This window comes from Argopecten irradians, chromosome 2 (genome assembly GCF_041381155.1).
Source record: "Argopecten irradians isolate NY chromosome 2, Ai_NY, whole genome shotgun sequence".
Taxonomy (NCBI): Eukaryota; Metazoa; Mollusca; class Bivalvia; order Pectinida; family Pectinidae; genus Argopecten; species Argopecten irradians.
This window is the reverse complement of record NC_091135.1, coordinates 15,451,056-15,467,457: the sequence shown is the minus strand read 5'-3', so window position 1 is coordinate 15,467,457 and position 16,402 is coordinate 15,451,056. Positions and strand designations below refer to the sequence as shown.

The 16,402-nt window shown below is 29.6% G+C and overlaps 1 protein-coding gene across 2 annotated transcripts in view; it reads right to left on the bottom strand.

The window, feature by feature from the left end:
• Window positions 1–394: 394 nt before the first annotated feature.
• LOC138314576 (leucine-rich repeat flightless-interacting protein 2-like) overlaps window positions 395–16,402 on the bottom strand; it is a 28,633-nt gene continuing 12,625 nt past the window's right edge. For both annotated transcript variants that reach the window (XM_069254978.1, XM_069254980.1), the window contains 9 exons: window positions 16,005–16,118; window positions 15,162–15,332; window positions 13,943–14,035; window positions 13,490–13,649; window positions 12,869–12,918; window positions 12,241–12,349; window positions 9,695–9,774; window positions 8,445–8,549; window positions 395–7,067 (listed from right to left, as the gene is read on the bottom strand). In XM_069254978.1, coding sequence (XP_069111079.1) covers window positions 6,960–7,067; window positions 8,445–8,549; window positions 9,695–9,774; window positions 12,241–12,349; window positions 12,869–12,918; window positions 13,490–13,649; window positions 13,943–14,035; window positions 15,162–15,332; window positions 16,005–16,118 — 990 coding nt within the window. In that variant the 3' untranslated portion in view covers window positions 395–6,959. The remainder of the gene's footprint in view (window positions 7,068–8,444; window positions 8,550–9,694; window positions 9,775–12,240; window positions 12,350–12,868; window positions 12,919–13,489; window positions 13,650–13,942; window positions 14,036–15,161; window positions 15,333–16,004; window positions 16,119–16,402) is intronic.

Here is a 16,402-nt window from a genome sequence, read left to right as displayed (position 1 = left end):
TGATTTTTATGTTTTTGTGTCGGGTAGATCCCACCTTCAAGCGCTGGTATTACTGTGCTGTCAAGTAATGCTAAGTTCGCTTAGGAAGGGATCAGTCTTTTGGACGTAAAAAGGAGGAAAGATTAATACGGTTCTAGGCCATGTCTAGCAACCAGCTTGTAGTGCTGTCAGTATCCATCTCCAGTTTGAAGCCTTTTTCCTTGTGAACATTTACAGCATTTGTTTTCAGCAAGGAGCATAAACGTTTGCGAGTAGCAAATAGTTAACTATAGTGTCAAGGCAATTGTAACAAAGGCAATATATGTCTCCATACTGGTTTGATAAGTTGGACAATGACGTCCCTCAAAGATAAAACTGGAGATTTTATGACTTTGATTAAAAACAAAAAATAAAATGTTCTTTTGTAAAACATGTTTTACTTTCAATCATGCATTGCACAATTCTTTATTTTTTCCTATACACTTTAGGTTTATTACCTAATCCTTAGTTACAATCAAACACACAGGGGGGCATCTCAAAGCCACCTAACACGGACATCACGTCTGAGAGCACACCCTTACACAAAGGTAATCTCAAAATACAGTCAACTAATATTATGACAAGGTTTTGAGATCACCCCCATCCATAACAAATGCAAACAATCTCTAAAACTGTTTTCATATCATCACAACTTTCTGAGATTTCCCTTTCTTAAAATGTAAGTTTCTAATATTATCACAATATATTTTGAGACTTTTTCTTAAGATACAAAGTGAATATTAACCTAAAACCAATCTTATTGGTGAGAGGGGCTTGTTAATGACATACAAACCCGCGGTTTAGATACAATAGATAGTATACACCTAATTTGGAATATGGACAGGGAATATATTACAAGCCCCTATTTATTATATTAGTAAATTATAAGTGATTAACATAACTCTCAAATAGTTAACTTGTGTCTCAAACAGTGGATATCATCAGCACCAGAGCCGAGAATGATAATTTTTTCATGTGAACTTGACTTTAAATTAACAGTCTCATCCATTGGCCCTTGTCATAATGGACAAAAGGTGAGTTTATTTTGGTCATTCAGCGACTTAATATGAATTGAAAAAAATCATGAATCAAAAGTCATGTTTTACAAACTTTAATATTATTAAGATTGGAATTCTTAAATAAAAGAGCAAGAAAACAAATGTATACACAAATTCTGTGTTTTAAACACAGATCACTATCAATATAGCTAAGTTCATGGACAACAAAGGGTAGTAACTCTCCCTCAAACTTCAGACATAAAATAGTATATTTACATATAAAACTGTTAGGGAAACAAGGTTTAAGGAATGCCGGGATACAGTGTGATTTTCCTTCTCAGTTTTAAATATATTCTAAGCAGATTTTCTGTCCAAGAGCATTAAAGTATCTAAGCAAACTTGTTCTATATAGATATGAGCATGAACACCCGATTTGAATAAATGTACTAGGTTATTACTAGCCAGTGACATGGAGCAGCCATGGTTGTTCATACAGCTATGGCAATCACAGCATGGATAAATCACAGATTCTCATGTCAAATCAAAAGGCAGCCATACAGACTAAAAACAGGATTGCAGTAAGAGCTGAAATGTTTTGCTATTTGACGAGAAGACCTGGCATGTGAAACTGATTATTTCATTCACAGGTGATAATGAATTCCTAGAAACAGAAACATAATACAATGTTTTCATCCTTTTATAATTAAATATGATTAATATGCCATGCAGTTTGAATTACATAAAAATATCTTGATCATAACGACCAATGGATTTTCATAACATATCTATATGACTCGTTGAAATTTAGAAAACATTTTTAAAACAACGTCAAATAATACAGTTGATCTTTCAAGTGCCTATTTGAATAATTAAAGCTTAACAATAATCATTAACAGCAAAAACACAAAGTGGTAAAAATACAGATAAGAAAGCAGACTGATACATTAGTGTACCCCATTCAGCTACCTGTAATTTATCATGCTCTCAACACAAGCACTAAACGCATCAAATGAACTTCCTTTGTAATGTGAAAAATAAAGGAGAAACTTCCTTAATGGAGCCCTAATTAATACAAAAAGCTATAAGGTGTTCCAATATAGGGAATGACTGAAAGGACAGCTAGTAATATGTTAACATAGATAATGATCCTTGTGTATATAATGTACAAATGTTAGCATCATTAAACTGTAAACAAACGGGTTTTTATATGAATACATTTCACCTATGTTGCGGGTGATAGAAACTGCGGAAATAACACATCAAACAGTTAAAGTAGAACCTTATACATCTAGATTGTAAAATTCAATCTCTGTGAAATTGTTTGGTATTAAAACACAAATCAAATCACTGCGAAAATAAGTTGGTCTACAGTACATGTATATTAAAGATGCTCCACTGCCGACTGTGCATAGACCATATTCATCATTTGAACAATAATTTGTGTTTAATCATGTATATATATGTCTCATTAACACAAAAAGTAATATAAAATAAATAATTTTCCGTTTGGTGCATTGGCAAGAAGTAGTTCATTCCATTTAGGACATAGTGCCACAATTTTTTTTAGGATGCATTTAATTTTTAATAATATTTTTATCTTGAAGTAAAATTAAAAGCTAAAACATTTCAAAGGTGGTAATGGTGTCAAGTAAGTAAATTTTGTAACTGAAGAAAAATACTAAATCGTCTGCTCGTGTTTTTGATAGAGAGAACACATACCATTTGTCAGCAGTGGAGCAACTTAAACTGTAGGTTAACTACTTGATAATGTTCCTTAAATACATCTCTATTCCATATTCAGCTAGAAAATTTAAATCTTCAGTCAGAAAAGCAGCCAGATTTATTCTCTGTCCTGACTCAAAAAACATTCAATTTTCACAATTCTTATCTGGCAGTTCAAGTTCACTACTGCAAGCACCTGTCATTTTAGTTAGTATGTTATTTAATATTTGTAAGCTACAGAATCAACCACATTATATTCATATAATTTATAATATAGGATTTAATTTTTGGTTTGGTCCATTTTTTATATATCTTACTTTATTGGTAGGTTTATTTTTGATGTATTGAGTTTTAAGGGCGGAGGAAAGCCAGAGTCATGCACCACACAAACTTAACAACTGGACCACATGGGTTTCAATAGGTTTCCAACTAGCGACTCAGGAGTGTAGAGCAAGTAAAGAAATGTCTAAAAACCTTAGCTAGTTAGCCACTTTGCAGAAACTATTGCACATTATACATGAAATACATTGGGGTTAGAATATTTAACTAAGAGAAATGATCTCCCGTTTGTATCATAGACTTAGAGCCCCATGAAAAGCACTGTCCGTAATGAAACAATCATTCATCAATTAGGAGAAAAAGCCACTACAGACAGCCGAAAATATTCAATGGTTGAGCTATGAGTGATTTCTATGTGGTAAATATATTCAATGCAATGAATAGCTAGATGCATTTGCTATTTGTGAAATTACTCGTATTATTTCCAACATGCAAAAACTGCCTACTTGATTAATCTATAACATAACACACATTTAATGAAAACAAAACATTTTGTGATAAAAGATGGAAGACTTGAAATCACCAGAAATGAAAAAGGAGAACACATACACACACAAATCAAATTTCACAATTACAAAAGACTATTTCATTACACAGTATTAATTTGTAGAATATTGCTAAATTGGGGGACAAATGCTAATCATTTAAAATAGATTCAACAAGAAAAGACTGAAAACTTGACATGCAAAATATTGTTATTACAATAACTATTTGATTTTTGTCCTTGGAACTTCCTGTCATATGATAACTATCTCATAATAATATTGAAGCTTCAATTAACTATCAGAATAGCATGGATTTTCCTCAACACACAGAATAGATGTACAAGTTTTATTTTAAAGCATTTATTGTTTATAAAATTCCAAACACTTAATTTTAATTTGGAAATTAAATGAAGCATATAGAAATTCAAAGAGAATTCTGACTTTGTACTTTGACACTCTTAGCATGCATCAATTATCTTCTACATGTATTAAAATCAACCCTAAAAATGTTTGAAGTCCAAGACTAATAATAGTCACTCAAATAGACTTGGTGTGGTGTTAATTGTAGCTATATGAACAGAGCTTAGCACAATGACAATCTAGTCCATACACACAATCACATCTAGCCAAACATACACACTACATATATATGATATGTGATTATTGTGGACACTCATGAGATCCAACATTGTACAATCTCCACACAATAGTTGTATTGTTAAAGTTGTTGTCGAAACACTATCATAATATTATCAACATGATAAAGTATTTATTAGCATTTAAATTTCAGTTGAAATGAGCCAATCCACAAAATATTGCTAATGTTAAATCAATAGTTCAATAATGACCAGAAAAGTTTAGGGGAGATAACTCAAGTCTTGGTAACATCTAGTTATTTAAAAATGTCAATTGGAAGTAAAAATAACCACCAAATTAATTGGGAATTAATTGCTTGATCAGTGACATACTTTTCAGATCTGACCTATCAATTTAATAATTATTGGTCTCAATTGTTTGTCAAATTACTGGTGAATAAACGATCAACAATTCTTAATTCAACTGAGTGTGAAGTGAGAAGTATGCAATGCTTGCTTTCTAGCAGTTTATGATACACAGTTCTACTATTGACAGTATATTTTTTACAACATACATTCATTCAAAATAACTACAACTTAATAACATGAGGAATGATATTAAAATTTTATGTCTGAATGTTATTACATGTTAGGATATTGGTAACTCTCATTATACACTATATAGTACTGTATCGCACACGTTATATGAAGGGCAGACGACTGGAATATGAATGGTTCGGGCAGAAGGAAGGGATAGCTTTGTTAATACTATCTTGTTATTGACTATCAGGTTTCATATATGATAACACTGGTATAATGATGATTTGTGAGTGATGATTTACATTATTATATAAAATCATTTTCAATATATTACCAATATTAGATCTTTCATAAATAAAGATGTTACACATTCATATTACCCAATATATTATTTAAACATTTTACAATTACCAACCACTGTTCCCTTATAATATAATAATCATGTTTATAAAAGTATTTTTCTACATTTTTTTCAGCTTTTGTATAGAATTTACAGGTCCTATGATAGATAATGTAAGTTTTCTGCTCTAATCAACCGATATTGATTGTTGACTCAGTTATTTGCATATCAACAACAATTTAGTTTTCTCACAAATGTGAAAAGACAGGTAAAGAATAAAATCAATATCTGTTATAAAATTCAGATGAGTCTGTAACATCAAGAACCAGAATATTGTAATAACTGAGCCTTTATAACGAAAGAACTGTACACCGTTACATAGAGGAGATGAGACAACTAACAGTATGTCACTCGGTCAATACAACGACTGTACAATGTAATATTATATCTGTACTTCATCAATAAAATTAATTCTGCAACATTTTAACAAAATCATTTCATACCAATAAATCTCTCAAATAAAATAATTTCATACATAAAGGATGCATTACCACTTAAATCAATGTTTTTTGTAAATACAAAGAAACATTCTGGACTGATGAAATAATTCTTCCATCAAATCTTCTAAACACATAATATAATAAGCTGTAAATCCTGATTACAATGTATATAAACTTATATGAATATAATTTTTACAATTGGAGCAGTTATGAAATGTTTTGATAAAATTTTTGCAGAATTACTCAATTTAAGAATAAATAAAATATTCCACTAAAATATTCAGTGTTCAAATATTGAGCCGTTCCTTTAAGAACAAAGAATACAAATTTGTGAACAATTATTGCTTTGCTTCACACAATAGAGTAAGAAGCCTACAATTACCAAGTACATATCAAAAGCAGTCTTAATCAGTGATTTTTGTCGGCTAAGAGACTATTATCTGTAAAATGATACAATGTAAATATGATTTGTTACGGTTTGAAGCTATCCAACCTATTATCATTATCTGTAGTAAGCTTTAAAACAATGCACACATGCTACAGATGGTATCAAATATATCAATTCTTTCACTGGAATTTAATTTGCTTGAAGTCCTGATATTTCAAACTGAGCATCAATGGCACAAGATGATTACATATTGTTGAGATACCTATTGGAAGACATTTTACAATGAAATAAGCACATAATTGATCAGCAGTCTATAGCAGCAAGAAGAAATCCAATCATACAAGTCATAAAGCATATTTCACAGCTTCATCAAATGCACGATTATAGTAGGTACCTAAATAATCCATTGCATCAATATGTTATCCTATTAACAAAAACCACTGATTAAAATGGAAAAAAAATTCTGCAAATCCTTTAATATGGCAAGCTATCAATCTGTTGAAATAATGCAATGAATACCACCTCATATTTCAGTAAATAGCATAAAGTGAGACCTGTAGCTTTCTGGACGGTCATTTCTACCATCATTTTGGACTATTCAATCTTAGTTTGAAACATAAACATATCAAGCGTAATCAATGAGGAATTCATTGCCGACACGAGTCAGCCTCTCCATACAATTCTGGACATAACAATTCAATTTTTATTTTAGATATAATGTATCCATTGACCTGATACTATGAGACTCCATCTAATTATATACTGACATGCATGCATATTCCAGATAGTTTCAACAGATTGAACAGATTTGCCATATTTATAGCAGGCCATATGAAATATCTTTAACTGGCAAACTTCATACAGGAAGGAGATGAGAAATGATGACCAATTCTGTAGGTGAGTAAAACATCTGATCTGCAGCAACACAGAACTTCGCCAAAATTTGTCATGTGACAAGCCGAGAGAACTTCCTGTAACAGCACTCTAGGCCTGAACGCGAGAATCACACATACATAATGTAAGTCAAGCTGTTTGTATATGGCTGGCTATTATTTTATTGGTTCACTAAAGCATTACGTGCTTGCTTCATTTTCTCCAGTCTTTTCTGCATGTGTTTATTGGAATTTGTTAATTCTTCCACATGATTCTGTGCCTCTCGTAACTACAAAGAAAAAATGTAGAAAAATTATGTTTTGCATCTAAAATTGGAATTGAAAGAAGATAATCACTAAAAGGCTCCTTTAGACCTTTAGAACAAAACAGATGCAGGTAAACAAGAGGCTAAGAGGGCTTGTATCAATCACCTGGTTACTTCAGAAAACATCTGAAAAACCATTTGTACATTTTGAATCTCACCTCATAGGGATATTGCTAGGTAAAATATGAATGATATTCATTGTTTAGTTTCAGAGAAAGAGTTGCTTAATACGTGTATATAGATTGACATGTAGTAAAATTGACCCCTTTTGATTCCTCAAGAATCAATCCAACAATTATACAATATTGAATCCCTGGCTCATACAGATACTCCGAGTCAAATAGGGGTGATATCCAATGCTATGTTTCGGAAAAGAAGTTCACTAAATAAAAATAACAATTTGATCCATTTTGATCCTACATTAGGGTTCAGTCCAACCATTTGAGTCCCTCCCATGACTTGGTTAGCTTATACAGAAGTTGATTGAAGATGGAAATATATACATTTAAAAATTCTTCAGTTGATTAAACAAACATGTTTGGTTTTTTCCTTCTGTGTAACATGAACTCACAGAAAGTGTTTACAAAGTTCAATCTACACAAAAACTGATGAGGGGAGGTCAAGACTTTGTTGTTTATCTCCCTTTATTTTTCCTCAGAATCATGGCAAACTATTGTGACTTTCTGGAAGTCCAAATCTCACCAATCAGAACCTTATGATCATGCATGCACCGTCCAATTACCCCGTTGTTGTTTCCCTTTTTCATTTTTAGTAAGAAAACTTTTTTTCTACATTTCTAAGTATTTATATTGTGGATAAGCTTGATATTTTGCATTTTAGTGGAAAATATAAATTCCTCTATGAATGTCATCTATGTACTATAATTCCATAAACCATTTTTACACAATTGTTTAATGACAATATGATGATAATTGTTGAACTGTATAGACTAAAAGCACCCATGCTTAAACATCTAGCAATAACACACTACCTTCCTATATTTTACAGTCAACTCATGCATTAATTCATATATGAAGAACCATCAAGAATTTATTCAATAAGCAAGCATTATTAAAATACGATCGGAAACTTATGTTCCCAAATATCCCTGAATGTCTAGATGATTAAAACAGTTTACTTTTCCCTTTGAACTCTAGCAAACATTCAATCAGTATAACATGCAATTTTTTATGACGGAACTTAATTTTCATTTTAACCATCAATTTCTGGAAATCCACAGCCTCGCCAGCCATTGGCTTCGTGTGAGCCTCGTTACATATATATCTATTAGAATTACTTACCGACAGAACATTGGGGTAATTATCATTCTCTTAAACTTACCTCTCTTTGTAATTTCCGTTTTTCTGTTTTAAGTTCATCTTCTAATTTCTCTGATTCCTCAGCATCAGTTTTATACCTCTTTACTTGTGAATCTAATCTAGTCACCTATATTTGTCAAGTCATAAAATGAAAACGTTATATAAAGAATACACTAAAATCAACCAACACTGAACTGATATATACATTTCATTCAGTCTATGCATAAATTTCATTCAATATCAGAAAAAAATTCTTTTAAACAAAATCAACGAGCAATATCATTCCTTTGTGAAATTTCTGAATGAAAATCAAAATAAAATATTTAAACTATGAAACAAAGATATAAAACAATCCTGAAATCTACTTACAGAACTGCATACAAATTTCGATGTGTATTAGTATAAAATTACACCATCAATGGTAAACACTTCCATAAGGTTAATACCAAAAGGTACACCAAAGATACAAAATTTAAATTTCCATGCAATAATGATTTTTCAAAAGTGTAAATTTTTATAAATAAATTACATGCCAGATGATCATCAGACAAACTCAAAGGAATGAAACAGATAAATTGATATATAAATAATTATCAATTAAAAGTTTCATTTTCCATCCACTTTTAGAAGATATAATAAATATTGATGGTCTGCTTCTTCTATGCTGTAAGAACATTGTTATTCTTTAGGCCTATTGGCCCTATACGGGAAGTGAAGAAAGCTATGATGTTTGTAAATAATTCTGTTGCTTCTATATATGAAATTTTGTGCAAGACAGATATCAATAACATGATTCTCCTCATCACCCCTTCCCGGTAAAATGTAGTAGGTTTAAATTGTCACACTTTGTGATTGTTTATTTACGAACCAGAATGCTGATCAGACTGAGGATTATATATATAGTATGTTTCAAGTTCAAACTGTGTTCAAACAGTACTTTGTTAGAATTGTAAATTACGTAACAGTACTGGCCAAGAACAGCATGTTTACGTAACAGTACTGATCTTGTATAGAACTTGTAAATTTACGTAACAGTTCTGATCTTGTATAGAACTTGTAAATTTACGTAACAGTTCTGATCTTGTATAGAACTTGTAAATTTATGTAACAGTTCTGATCTTGTATAGAACTTGTAAATTTACGTAACAGTTCTGATCTTGTATAGAACTTGTAAATTTACGTAACAGTACTGATCTTGTATAGAACTTGTAAATTTACGTAACAGTACTGATCTTGAATAGAACTTGTAAATATATAAACAAGAAAACTTACAGTTCCTTCTAGGTTTGTTATATCTTGTTCAGCCTTCTGTAGTTTTAGTTTATATTCGTGAATCTGTTTACTAGCTTCCCCTATAGGACAAAAAAAAAGTATTTATTATCATGGTAATACAATATTCAGGTAAAATTGGAAAAGTATTTATTATTATGGTAATACAATATTCAGGTAAAATTGGAAAAGTATTTATTATTATGGTAATACAATATTCAGGTAAAATTTGAAAGTATTTATTATCAGTTTAATACAATATCAAGGTAAAATTGGAAAAGTATTTATTATCAGTTTAATACAATATAAAGGTAAAATTAGAAAAGTATTTATTATCAGTTTATTACAATATCAAGGTAAAATTGGAAAAGTATTTATTATTATGGTAATACAATATTCAGGTAAAATTGGAAAAGTATTTATTATTATGGTAATACAATATTCAGGTAAAATTTGAAAGTATTTATTATCAGTTTAATACAATATTCAGGTAAAATTAGGAAAAGTATTTATTATCAGTTTAATACAATATCAAGGTAAAATTGGAAAAGTATTTATTATTATGGTAATACAATATCAAGGTAAAATTGGAAAAGTATTTATTATCAGTTTAATACAATATCAAGGTAAAATTGGAAAAGTATTTATTATTATGGTAATACAATATCAAGGTAAAATTGGAAAAGTATTTATTATCAGTTTAATACAATATCAAGGTAAAATTAGAAAAGTATTTATTATCAGTTTATTACAATATCAAGGTAAAATTGGAAAAGTATTTATTATTATGGTAATACAATATCAAGGTAAAATTGGAAAAGTATTTATTATCAGTTTAATACAATATCAAGGTAAAATTGGAAAAGTATTTATTATCAGTTTAATACAATATCATATCAGGTAAAATTGGAAAAGTATTTATTATCAGTTTAATACAATATCAAGGTAAAATTGGAAAAGTATTTATTATCAGTTTAATACAATATCAAGGTAAAATTGGAAAAGTATTTATTATCAGTTTAATACAATATCAAGGTAAAATTGGAAAAGTATTTATTATTATGGTAATACAATATTCAGGTAAAATTGGAAAAGTATTTATTATCAGTTTAATACAATATCAAGGTAAAATTGGAAAAGTATTTATTATCAGTTTAATACAATATCAAGGTAAAATTAGAAAAGTATTTATTATCAGTTTATTTACAATATCGAGGTAAAATTGGAAAAGTATTTATTATTATGGTAATACAATATCAAGGTAAAATTGGAAAAGTATTTATTATGAGTTTAATACAATATCAAGGTAAAATTGGAAAAGTATTTATTATCAGTTTAATACAATATCAAGGTAAAATTTGAAAAGTATTTATTATCAGTTTATTACAATATCAAGGTAAAATTGGAAAAGTATTTATTATTATGGTAATACAATATCAAGGTAAAATTGGAAAAGTATTTATTATCAGTTTATTACAATATCAAGGTAAAATTGGAAAAGTATTTATTATTATGGTAATACAATATCAAGGTAAAATTGGAAAAGTATTTATTATCAGTTTAATACAATATCAAGGTCAAATTGGAAAAGTATTTATTATCAGTTTAATACAATATCAAGGTCAAATTGGAAAAGTATTTATTATCAGTTTAATACAATATCAAGGTAAAATTGGAAAAGTATTTATTATATTATATGTAATACAATATTCAGTTAAAAATTGGAAAAGTATTTATTATAGTAATACAGTTTAATTACAATATCAAGGTAAAATTGGAAAAGTATTTATTATTATTTAATACAATATCAAGGTAAAATTGGAAAAGTATTTATTATCAGTTTAATACAATATCAAGGTAAAATTGGAAAAGTATTTATTATTATGGTAATACAATATCAAGGTAAAATTGGAAAAGTATTTATTATGAGTTTAATACAATATCAAGGTAAAATTAGAAAAGTATTTATTATCGTTTAATACAATATCAAGGTAAAATTGGAAAAGTATTTATTATTATGGTAATACAATATCAAGGTAAAATTGGAAAAGTATTTATTATCAGTTTAATACAATATCAAGGTAAAATTGGAAAAGTATTTATTATTATGGTAATACAATATCAAGGTAAAATTGGAAAAGTATTTATTATCAGTTTAATACAATATCAAGGTAAAATTGGAAAAGTATTTATTATTAGTTTAATACAATATTCAGGTAAAATTAGAAAAGTATTTATTATCAGTGTAATACAATATCAAGGTAAAATTGGAAAAGTATTTATTATTATGGTAATACAATATTCAGGTAAAATTGGAAAAGTATTTATTATCAGTTTAATACAATATCAAGGTAAAATTGGAAAAGTATTTATTATAAATTTAATACAATATTCAAATAAAATCGGAAAAGAATTTATAATCAGTTTAATACAACTTTCAGTTAAAATAGATGAAAATAAAGGTATAACAAGTAAGGAGAGTTAATTCAGCAATAAAATAGTTTTCATCAATTTATGATTACAACTGTATCATTACATGAGTAACTTACTCTGAACTTCATATAACTGCATCTCAGGGCCATTGATTTGTGGAACTTTCGGAGAAGAATGTTCTCGTTTAGACTTTTCTTCTTCAAGTTCATTTTGTAATTTTTTAATCTGGAAAGTAAAAGTATGTTTAAAATAAGCATGTGATATACCGTACAGTTGTTAAATTGTCACAATATTCTGATTGTTTTTGTAGTCTTTGAAAATGTCATTTATAAGACAGAGTTTGACATAAAACCATGCTTTTTGAAAACATTTGCGGTGAACTTTTAAACTTTCGGTGAATCCACAAACTTTGTGAAATTGGAAACCTTGCAGACACCAGCAACTATACAGTAATAACAGAGAGTCAATACCTTACAGAAAATGTAACCGGTGCATCATATATAAGTGATGAGGGCTATACCTCATGAATTATATCTAACAAAAATCTGTTGATTCTACCACATGTACTGGTCATGTCACTGTACAATAACCTCAATCATTTTCATTTTAATTCTATCAAGTAATGCTCCTGTCCTGACCACTCTCTTTTTTATATATAATATATTGAGTGATAAATATAAAACTTTGTGCTCTTAAATGTTAAGATATTATATCAAAGTTTTCCTTCATTTATTTCTAACATACCTCTTTAGTTAATGCATTCCTTTCTTCTGCAAACTTTTTAATTTTATCATCTGTTGGGAAAAAACATATCAAGATCAGACAATATTTACGTTTTACCTCGTTTGTCTGTCAGAAACAATCATTTTGAAGTACACGTACTAGATTTGCACAAAACACTTTTTCCTTGATGCCTGACAGATATTAGCTACACTATCCACTCTAATATGAAACAATGGGAATAATTCATGTACCACGTGATACCAAATAATGTTTGTGTAGGACTAATGTGATGGTATCCCGCCCTAACGTCATTTTAGTGAGAATTTTACATAGTTGTGTTCCATCATCACTGGAGATACTAGTCCCGTACAAATGTTATCGGGTATCATATGGTCCGTGAATTAGTCCCACTGTATCTATTATGAAATGAACTGATACATACAGTGGTAAAGAAATAGACAGAAACCATCAGAAGTTACATGGAATCCTGGGCATTTTTTTGTTTATGCAGAACCACGTTTGACCATTTGTAATCATTTACAGGTCTTGGAAGTTACTTATAAATAAAAATACAAATAAAAATGAAAATATTGTATGCTTGTGCATTTCGTTTGCGGTTAGCCTGCTCCCTAAAAAACTTACCTAGGGAACCATCACCGGCTTTGTCTAATATATCGGCAGCTTCTACAGATATAAGTAGACTTCCTAATGCCGGCTCGGGTTGTGATGTGTTGGGTACAGAGTTACATTTTTCTAACGTGTACGAACCCTCCGTCGTCGATAATATCACAAGACCACTCTCCTACAACAAAGGAACAAGGATGTGAAATTAAAGCATCTTATTCAAATTTACAACACAATTTTAGTACCTATAAGAGTACTCTCATAGCATTTTTATTTTGAATACATTATACAACAATTCAGTGAAATTCAAGAATATAAGATTTAATACGAGTATAACTGCATACAACATGTAGTGGTACCTATGATAGAAGCAGCTATGAAACATACATGAATTTCAACACCTGTACAAGTCATATCTGACTTTATTACCCCAGTTTAATTACTTGAACATTAAAGCACTAATTTACTTACCTGTATAAGCCTGTCTTTAACTTCTAGTTGTACTTTTAAATTATTATGTTCAAATTCTAATGTCTTCATATCTCTCTTTTGCTTTTCTACCTCCTGAAATCATAAAAATAAGAAACATAGAGCATTTTTCATATGTATTTGGGTATCAGTGTGATATTTACACGTGGGCCATGGAAACTAATCACTTTTTTGAAAATCTATTTTGTTAACACTATGTAATTAAATAATTTTCATTACTTTCAGATTTAATTAAGCTTTTTGAAACTGACGAAAATATATACAACTACCTTGCATCTTTATCAAATTGCTACCTGAGTTTCTTTACTGTATTTTTGCATATTTATCCTTTAATTTTGAAGTGATTCTCCTTCATTCAAGTTATCTTCTGACACAATATCGGATGTTAAGTTAATGAACCTCTTGGATTAATTAATGATTGATGAATGACAAGTCATCAGTTACTATATATAATATAGCATATATAATATATATATATCTACAATATATGTAATCCCAACAATCTCTGTAACCTTTAACAAGGTCAAGGGTATTTATTTGAACAATCTTCACAGCTCTACACAAACTAATACTTTAGGCCATTATTAGATCTCGAGGCCATACAGGTAGAGATAAGAAGTTGAAGATGACTTACAATGGACTAGACAATTAGGATATATAAAATATTTGAGACTTTGTCTCAGGTTATATTACCAAAAATGATGGAATCCTTACTTGGTATTATGAATTCATTAATGATAAAGAAAACATTTACATTATCATTCCATGTTACTGTATGGGGTTAAATTTCACATCTTTTTGCTGTATTCTTATTTTCACTGAAATCAGCAAATTTTATATACCAGCGAAATATTCAGAAATTCATTGGCATAAGATTATAAGAAAAGTAAAATGAATCTTGTACCTGTATATATATATGAAAACTGTGAAATATTGACCCCACAAATTTAAAGCGATATACGTACAGTACTCTGTCTTTGCATATTACAGAGTTGTCTGCCCGTATGGGTAGGTATTGATTGCGACATCATATTTTTGTGAGCGTTACATTATAAAATTTATAAAAAACAATGCAACTTCCTCTAATAAAATAACGACATCACAATACATACCTACCCACAAGGGAGATAACTCTGTAATATGCTAAGATGAAATAGTAAATCTTAAGACTACAATTGTATCATTCAGTGTTTGTATGTACCCTAGTTTTCTGTTTAGCCTCGCGTTGTATTTCCACCAGAGTCTCCTCCAGTTCCTCCATCTGATCTTTTAGAAGCTCTGCCTTGTACACCAGAGATTGTTTCTCGTTGTCCAGTAGAGCGTTTGTCATCATGGCATTCTTGTATTTCTCATCCATTTCACGTAATTTACTCTGGAATCAGCAATGAACAAAATTCATTCAGATACAATAGCATCAGAAAGTCTATTAAGATATGCCTTGAGTAAATTATAATCAACCTCAAAACAACAACTTTTTTTACCACGAATCATGATCATGTTTTCATTTCTTGACCAATATATAACTGATCTCATCCAGTTATCTTACTTCTTATGTTAGATGTCTGTTCCAAATCATCAACAATTAAACAATAACTTTCTCAGATTCATTGCTCATTACACATGGTATTTGACAGTACTGAGGTTTCACATCCTCCGAAGCAAAACAATACAAATGCAATAGTACTTAAACTAGAAAATAATTATGTCGGACAAGATTACTTCATTCGGACAAATTCTTTTATCTTTCATTGTCTAAAGGGACAAGTACATCAATGCAAATAGTTAATGTCAACCCCTGTCCCAATTTCTAGCAATTAAGACGTCATAACACCATATCCAATTATGATGTCACAATCACCAGAAGGTGGGACTAATCGACAACAACAGTACATTACTAACTAAAGTCAATCTTACCTTTACCTTCTAATTATAATTAAAGGCACCTGTTAGTACCAGTATGTAAAAACTCTCTATTACATCTGAAAAGGTTACAAAGTTGTTTAATTGTATATGGTACAGCAGTGTAAACTTTTGACAAAAGTACCTTAAGTTCTCTGGCTATGTCCTTCATCTCCCTCGGTCCCTCCATATCGTCAATCGTAGAAGTGGAGTGACTGGAATCATCACTCCCTCGCCTCCCGGACAAGTTATCACGATTCTGAAAAGGAAGTTGATAGAATTGACTTAATTTAATTACCTTAGTTATCTGTGTTCTGAAACAAATGTTTTTCTTTTTCTTTCTTTTTATAAATCTGTCAATATTTGATTGTTTAAATTAATAATAAAAGACAATATTTGTTCTAATTAGAATCCTCTCACTAAATCTATATATAACAACATTTCAGGGAAGATAAACTCCACTTATTAATGCTAAATGATGGTAACATAATTATAATTACTCCAATTTATGGTTTCAAAACTTCTCTCCAAGACAGTATCACA